The sequence below is a fragment of the Clarias gariepinus genome, chromosome 22 (genome assembly GCF_024256425.1).
Source record: "Clarias gariepinus isolate MV-2021 ecotype Netherlands chromosome 22, CGAR_prim_01v2, whole genome shotgun sequence".
Lineage (NCBI taxonomy): Eukaryota > Metazoa > Chordata > Actinopteri > Siluriformes > Clariidae > Clarias > Clarias gariepinus.
This window is the reverse complement of record NC_071121.1, coordinates 206,579-215,000: the sequence shown is the minus strand read 5'-3', so window position 1 is coordinate 215,000 and position 8,422 is coordinate 206,579. Positions and strand designations below refer to the sequence as shown.

The 8,422-nt window shown below is 44.6% G+C and overlaps 1 protein-coding gene across 2 annotated transcripts in view; it reads left to right on the top strand.

Moving 5' to 3' along the window:
* The window catches only part of hdac7a (histone deacetylase 7a), a 60,616-nt gene that overhangs the window by 47,877 nt on the left and 4,317 nt on the right, over positions 1-8,422 (top strand). For both annotated transcript variants that reach the window (XM_053482016.1, XM_053482017.1), the window contains exons 15-23: positions 814-934; positions 3,361-3,410; positions 5,079-5,186; positions 5,277-5,332; positions 5,435-5,522; positions 5,814-5,933; positions 6,438-6,535; positions 7,874-7,992; positions 8,125-8,258. In XM_053482016.1, the coding sequence (XP_053337991.1) occupies positions 814-934; positions 3,361-3,410; positions 5,079-5,186; positions 5,277-5,332; positions 5,435-5,522; positions 5,814-5,933; positions 6,438-6,535; positions 7,874-7,992; positions 8,125-8,258 (894 nt within the window). The remainder of the gene's footprint in view (positions 1-813; positions 935-3,360; positions 3,411-5,078; positions 5,187-5,276; positions 5,333-5,434; positions 5,523-5,813; positions 5,934-6,437; positions 6,536-7,873; positions 7,993-8,124; positions 8,259-8,422) is intronic.

Sequence of the window (8,422 nt, the reverse complement as noted above, 5' to 3'; positions counted from 1 at the left end):
TCCTTCTGCCCAGTTACCCCCTCCTTCTTCCCACAGTTACCCCCTCCTTCTGCCTAACAGTTAACTCCTCCTCCTGCCCAATAGTTACCCTATCCTACTGCCCACAGTTACACTCTTCTGCCCAGTTACCCCCTCCTCCTTCCCAGTTACACTCTTCTGCCCACAGTTACCCCCTCCTCCTGCCCACAGTTACACTCTTCTGCCCACAGTTACACCCCATTGCTCACATTTACACCCCGCTGTCCACAGTTACTCTCAAAAATTCTTCTTTAAACTGCTTTCTACTCTCCCCAGTACATGCTCGACAATCTTCCTTTTCTTCTTCTTCTTCAACTTAGGGTGTTTACCAGCGGTTGTCATACACAATGTGGCATTAGCACCACCTTCTGTTTTTGATCTCCCTCGTCTCTTCCGTTGCCCTTAACAATACTTGGTTGCTTGTCCTCCTTTTCTTTCTTCTAAAATACTTTTCTTCTTGGCGTCTTGTTTTTGTTTAAAAAGCTCACTATTTTTTTATTACATACCACTGTTATCTCTATATCACACTGTCCTTTAATACATCCTGCTGTTACCCCTGTTCTATTCTACCACATGTTAAAGTCCACTACTACACACGGCTGATCTATAATTCTTCATGATGTGTAATATATAGTTATATACTATTTAATTATCCTTTTTTTTTTTTTTTGCTTTGTTGTTTTACAATGCACTTACCACAGGTTCACTGTTTCTGAATCTCATGTGTGTGTGTGTGTGTGTGTGTGTGTGTGTGTGTTTGCGTCCATGTGCCTTTGTGCATGTCTGCATGTGTAGAGTATCCGTGGTCGTAAAGCGACCCTGGAGGAGTTACAGTCAGTTCATACAGAGCGTCATGTTCTCCTGTATGGCACAAACCCTCTGAACCGCCTCAAACTAGACAACCGCAACCTTACTGGTAATGAGCTCATACACACACACACATGGGTATAGCACACACAGAAGTCTCAAATCAACTCAACTTTATTTGTATAGCACTTTAACAACAAGAAAGCCCCAAAGTGCTTCACATAAATAATAAAGTAATTTAATAAATAATAATAAAAATAAACAAACTTTTGTAAAATAATATAAAAAGGAACATAATTTAAATCACATCACACACATATCTAATCAAAATAATTGTGTAAAATCAACATCTCATGTTGATTTAAATGCCAGGGAAAACATGTGAGTTTTAAGATGGGACTTAAACACCCTCAGTGTTGTGGCCTCACGAATGGTCAAGGGTAAATCATTCCACAATTTGGGTGCCGCCACAGAGAACGCCCGATCACCCCTGAGCTTGCATTTGGTCTTGGGTACCATCAACGTTTATCTGATGATCTGAGAGACGGGGGTGGGGCATAGGGCTGGAGCAGATCCGAGAGGTAGGGAGGGGCGAGGCCATGTAAACATTTAAACGTGACCAAGAGAATTTTTTTATTAATTTGGTACTGTACCAGGAGCCAATGAAGAGAAGCTAGAACTGGAGAGATATGTTCTCATTTACGCTTAAACATTAATAGTCGAGCAGCAGAGTTTTGGATCAGCTGTAGCCGATGTAATGCTGCCTGAGAAACCCCAAGATACAGAGCATTACAATAATCAATGCGAGTGGTGATGAAGGCGTGGATGGCTATTTCGAAAAGCCTAAAGGACAAAACAGGTTCAAGTTTTGCCAGTTTCCTTAACTGAAAGAAACTGGACCGAACCACAGCACTAATCTGTTTATTAAATTTAAGACCATGGTGAAAAATAACACCCAAATTCGACACTGTGGGTTTAACATACTGCTCCAAACCTCCTAACTCCAGAGGTGGCACTCTACCCCTGGCACCAGGACCAAAAACCAAAACCTCTGTCTTTTTATCATTAATATTTTAAAAAGTTTGGGCTAACCATGCCTTTATGTCATCTAGACATGTTGACAGCACCTTGACAGAGTAGCCTTCCTTCTGTTTTAAAGGGAGATAAATTTGACTGTCATCTGCATAGCAGTGAAAGGAGATGCCATGATTTCTCAGGATGTAGCCGAGCGGCAACAAACACAACAAGAAAACGGGTTAGTGGGTGAGAAGTGAAGAGAATTTATAGGTGAGGCACTTTATCAGACAGGGGGTTAGGGGGTGAGGGCATGTATCAGACAGAGGGGTTAGGGGGTGAGGGCATGTATCAGACAGAGGGGTTAGGGGGTGAGGGCATGTATCAGACAGAGGGGTTAGGGGGTAAAGTAGTGTATTAGCCTGAGGATTTAGGGGGTAAAGTAGTGTATCAAACAGAGGGATCAGGGGGTGAGATTGTGTATTAGAGAGGCGGGTTAGTGGGTGAGATTGACGATTGAAGCACAGGGTTAGGGGATTGAGGTAGTGTATCAGAAAGAAGAATTAGGGGGTGAGGTAGTGTATCAGACAGATGGGTTAGAGGGTGAGGTAGTGTATCAGGCAGAGTGTTAGGGGTGAGGTAGTGGATCAGAAAGAGGGATTAGGGGGTGAGGTAGTGTTTCAGACGGTTAGGGCGTGAGGTAGTGGATCTGAAAGAGGGATTAGGGGGTGAGGTAAAGGATCTGAAAGAAGGATTAGGGGGTGACACAGTATCAGACAGAGGGATTAGGGGGTGAGGTAGTGTATCAGACAGGGTTAGGGGGTGAGGTAGTGTATCAAACAGAGGGATTAGGGGGTGACAGTATCAGACAGAGGGATTAGGGGGTGAGGTAGTGTATCAGACAAAGGGATTAGGGGGTGAGGTAGTGTATCAAACAGAAGGTTAGGGTTAGGGGTGAGGTTGTGTATTAAGGAGAGGGATTGGAGGTGAGACACTATCAAACAGAGGGATTAGAGGGTGAGAAAATGTATCAGACAGAGGGATTAGGGGGTGAGGTAGTGGATCTGAAAGAGGGATTAGGGGGTGAGGTAGTGTATCAGACAGGGTTAGGGGGTGAGGTAGTGGATCTGAAAGAGGAATTAGGGGGTGATGTAGTGGATCTGAAAGAGGGATTAGGGGGTGAGGTAGTGTATCAGACAGGGTTAGGGAGTGAGGTAGTGGATCTGAAAGAGGGATTAGGGGGTGAGGTAGTGTATCAGACAGACGTGGTACAGGGTAAGGTAGTGTTTTAGACAGAGGGATTAAGTGGTGAGGTAGTGTATCAAACAGAGGGATTAGGGGGTGAGGTAGTGTATCAGACAAAGGGATTAGAAGGTCCTTATTTTTGTAGTTTGGAAATAATGTTTCAGGTTTGAGATTTAGAATCATCGGATTTAGACGATGACGTCGTGTTATGCTCCTAACGTAAATGTTTCACTTTGTGTCTATCGTCCTTTATTCACGCTTATCTCTGACCAACAGGCATTTTGTCTCAGAGGATGTTCGTCATGCTGCCATGTGGAGGAGTGGGGGTAAGTATATACACACATGCACACACGCACACACACATACACACACATCTGAGCTGAATTTAGAAGTACTGTTTGATCCAAATTTTTGGTGATCAGCAGAAACTTTCATCTGCAGCGCACACACACACACACACACACACACACAAATACATGCACTGACAATGTGGAATCTGCTACGGCTTTGAATGTTTAATCATTAACACGACTTGCGTTGCACACACACACACACACACACACACACACACACACACACACACACACACTCCTCCAGAATAGTGATCAGTTTCAGCTTTCGTTCCGCTGAAGTGATTGGAACAATGTGGAGCCTGAAGGATAAAAGACATTCCACCTCCTGAACACAGATCCCGGGCCAAACCACAGAGTGGGGGGAGGTGGGTGGGGTGTAGCAGGAGGGGTGGATGGGAGGAAGGGGGAGGTGGGGGGGAAAGGAAGAGGAGCAGCAAACAGTGGAGGAATGCATAACCTCATCCACCGTCCACGTCCTCCTCCGCTCTCATGAGTGGAAACTTAGTTTAATGTAATCAATCACTAACATGTGCAGGTCTGATTAATGCCCCATTATACCACCCCCGCCCCCGCCCCAATCAAACACACAGACGGATTTTACTGATAAATATTAAAGATTTTCCGACTCTGATAATGAGCATGAGGATGAATCTATTAGTGTTGATCTTAGTTTAGTTCGTGTGCTTCCTCGTCCTGTCTCCAAATTCACACAGTGATGTCTGAAGGCACGCTAAGCTGCTGTACTTAAACATGTACACACACACACACACACACACACACACAGACATTAACATGCACGTTGTGTGTCACTAGGTGCTTTTCAGAACAGAACTCCAGGTCCTCCGTATGGATCAGCTCTTTACCCGTTACTATTTATAATTTATAGCATCTCTCTTTATTTTTCTCAGAGCTGTGCAGATGATACACACATTTCTCTTCTGTTCATCTCTGGCGTGACTCAAACACAAACTGTTTATAAAACTTAAAATACTGCAAAGATACAAATTCTCTAGAGCTTAATCACACAAAAATGAGATCCTGTATTTCAGATGGTTTAGTTCGGTTGTGTTCTATTTTCATACTGCTTTAAAGCGCGAGGAAAACTTCCCGAGACCTCATGAGGAACTGGTTTATTCACAGGAGTTTAATAACTACTAGTTTAAAAGGTTTACGAACATAACTATTGCTGAGTGAAGAGGTATGTTTATAATTTAGTTATTGAAAAAGTCCATGATGTCGTCCCCACTGTATGCTATTGATGTGAGGGTTTCTGTAATGTTCTTATTACTGGTTAATTGTGCTACAGTATTAAATAAGAGCCTAGGATTATTTTTGTTACTTTCTAAGAGACTGTAGAGAGACGCTGATCTTGCAGCACTGAGAGCTTTTCTGTAGCTTTTCTTTCCTTCCAGGCTGTAATCTCAGTTTGACCCTGAACTCTGTCACACTGATCAGGATTGCATTGTTAATTTATTGATCATGATCAACATGAAAGCTTTCTGATTTTATTAATAAGAGGAAAAGGAACAGAGAAGATCATAAGGGATTAGAAATCTCTGCCGAGGTGCGGAGTGTAATACTGTGATTATATTTGCAGTCATAAATTTAGAGTTGGAGTGTGAGACGTGTGTGTGTTTATAGGTTGACAATGACACCATCTGGAATGAGATGCACACCTCCACAGCATCACGCACGGCTGCAGGCAGCGTCACAGAACTCACTTTCAGAGTGGCCAAGGGAGAGCTGAAGGTGTGACACTACACAAACACACACACACACACACACAAACACAAACACAAACACACTCACTCCAGTAACACTTATTTTTTCATCTTGCAGAATGGTTTTGCTGTAGTCAGACCACCAGGACACCACGCTGACCCATCAAACCCAATGTAAGTGTGTGTGTGTGTGTGTGTGTGTGTGTGTGTGTAAAGATTTATGAATTTTTGCATGATATAAAATAAAATATCCCTCACTGTCTCTCTGTCTCTCAGGGGTTTTTGTTACTTTAACTCGGTGGCTGTCGCGGCTAAACAGCTCCAGCAGAAGTTGAACGTTAATAAAATCCTGATTGTTGATTGGGTGAGAATTCACTTTAACTCACATTTACAGTTTAAGTAATTTACTCTGTGTGTGTGTGTGTGTGGGAGAGAGAGAGAGATGTGACCTGTTCTATGTAAGTTTGTAATGTAAAGGTGGGCGTGGTCAATATAAATATGCAAATTACAACCTACAGTTCATCTCATTAAACATGCAAATTAGAGGGAAAAACCTTTTGAAACTCGATAATGCACACAGATAACTTGCGTAACAATATTAACAATAGTAATAATAATTGTATGATGTCACAATCTCTTTGATTACATCATACAGGATGTTCACCATGGAAACGGCACTCAGGAGATTTTCTACTCGGACCCCAGTGTGCTGTACATCTCACTGCATCGCTATGACAACGGCAACTTCTTCCCTGGTAGTGGAGGACCAGCGGAGGTGAGTGTGTGTGTGAGGGTGTGTGTGAGTGGAAGGGTGTGAGGGTGTGTGTGTATGTGTGGGTGTGTGTGTGTGTGTGACGGTGTGTGTGTATGTGTGTGTGTATGTGTGTGAGAGTGTGTGAGGGTGTGTGTGTGTGTGAGTGTGTGTGTGAGTGTGTGTGTGAGGGTGTGTGTGTGTGTGTGTGGGTGTGTGTGTGTGTGTGTGAGGGTGTGTGTGTGTGTGTGTGTGTGTGTGTGTGTGTGTGTGTGTGTAAGGGTGTGTGTGTGTGTGTGTGTGTGTGTGTGTGTGTGTGTGTGTGTGGGTGTGTGTGTGTGTGTGTGTGTGTTAGGGTGTGTGTGTGTGTGTGTGTAAGGGTGTGTGTGTGTGTGTGTGTAAGGGTGAGTGTGTGTGTGTGTGTGTGTGTGTGAGGGTGAGTCACTCTACTAAAGAGCTGATGTTTAAACTGCAGTGTTACACCTACGATGCAGCTCACTAAGGTCACATGACCTGTCTGTCTCTCAGGTGGGCTCTGGTGCAGGTGAAGGCTTTAACGTGAACGTGGCGTTTACTGGGGGTCTCGATCCTCCGATGGGCGACCCTGAGTATCTTGCAGCATTCAGGTGAGAAAGAACTGTGTGTGTGTGTGTGTGTGTGTGTGGTGACAAGTGTGAGACATGATCAGATTACTAACACACATATATGATGTGTTATTTTAATTATAAGTTGACTTTCCGCCTTCCCAGCAGTGTGAGGTGTCAGTCAGACACACCGGCCAATCACACGCCTCCATAGCTCTTTAGCACAAAGTAGAGCAGCGGTGGAGCATCAGCTAACTAAACTGGAACATATATCTATAGGTTTATAATCAAAAACAAAAGTTATGTGTTGCTGAAGTTGGAGTAAAAACCTGAGCAGGAAGTGGTTTGTGTTCTGGGGGCGGAGTTTCGCGGTTCAGAGAAATCGATCATGTCCTGAAGGTTTTGAACTCAGCTGGATGTCGGAGACGCGGCAGTCGCTAACGCTCCGAGCGCAAATCACTTCCAGCTTTATTCTGGTGTGTGAGAGTGAAACCTCCTGTGCTGCCACTTACACACACACACACACACACACACACACACACACACACACACACGTCACTGACTTGCCACCACACCAGGATCTTAATAAAGGTTTTTAGTATTTTGATGAAAAGCTTGTGAAAAGTTTGTTGGCTGAGATCCAGGAGACCAAACCGACCGCATGCTCGCTGGGTGGGCCATTAACCCCCTAGGAGACCCCCCCAATGCAGACAGACAGGTCTCACTGTCTCACTGCCACTATTCACTGTTTACTTCCTGTCTGTCTCTCACCCAGCTTTAACTGGTGCTCTCTCACCCATATTCACTCTCTCTGCATAATTTCCTTTCTCTCTCTCTCCTTCCCTCTCTCTCTGTGTCTCTCTCTCCTTCCCTCTCTCTCTCTGTGTCTCTCTCTTTCACTGTCTTTTTTACTCTGTGCTCCAGTCGAACTCCATCTTTTCCTTGCAGGGGAGCGTGGGTAATTTTATTGGTCTGGAAGGAGGCAGGCTGGTTGCCACAGTGAGGGCAGGGTGGTGAAGTGGAGGATTGTGGGTAATTAAGGTAAATGGCTCCCAGATGGCGGGCTGTCAGTGACGTGAGACGAATGACAAGCTCCAAACGAGAACCAGACGCCGCTGGGGCTTTGAACTAACTGAGTGATGCGTCGACAGGAGAGAGAGAGACAGACTGAGAGAAAGAGAGAGAATGTCTGTTTCGTGAGAGAAAGAAGACAGATATAAGGAGACAGAGAGAAAGATGGAGACTGACAGATGGAGAAAGTCAGAACCTGTGTGCAGAAGAAATGACTTTCTGTTAGCTTCCTGTTGCATTTTTTATAAACGGTGTTTCACTGTGTGTATGTGTGTGTGTGTGTGTGTGTGTGTGTGTGTGTGTGTGTAGGACTGTAGTGATGCCCATCGCTGAGGATTTTTCCCCGGATGTGGTGCTTGTTTCAGCGGGCTTTGATGCTGCAGAGGGACACTCGGCTCCGTTAGGGGGATACAGAGTCACCGCCAAGTGTATGATCATCATCATCATCATCACATATATATACACACACACACACACACACATACAGTCAACTCTAATAAATTTATTTTGATGGTTATTCTTTCTGTAAATGTAATATTTGTGTGTGTGTGTTTGTGCAGGTTTTGGGTTCCTGACCAAGCTGTTGATGAAGTTAGCAGGAGGGCGTGTGGTTTTGGCCCTGGAGGGGGGCCATGACCTCACAGCCATCTGTGATGCATCAGAGTCGTGTGTTAGTGCGCTGCTCGGGCTGGAGGTCAGTCACAAACCTACACACCTGTTATTATCAGTTATAACCCCTCAGTACCTGTTATAACCCCTCAGTACCTGTTATAACCCCTCAGTACATGTTATAACCCCTCGGTACCTGTTATAAACCCTCGGTACCTGTTATAACCCCTCGGTACCTGTTATAACCCC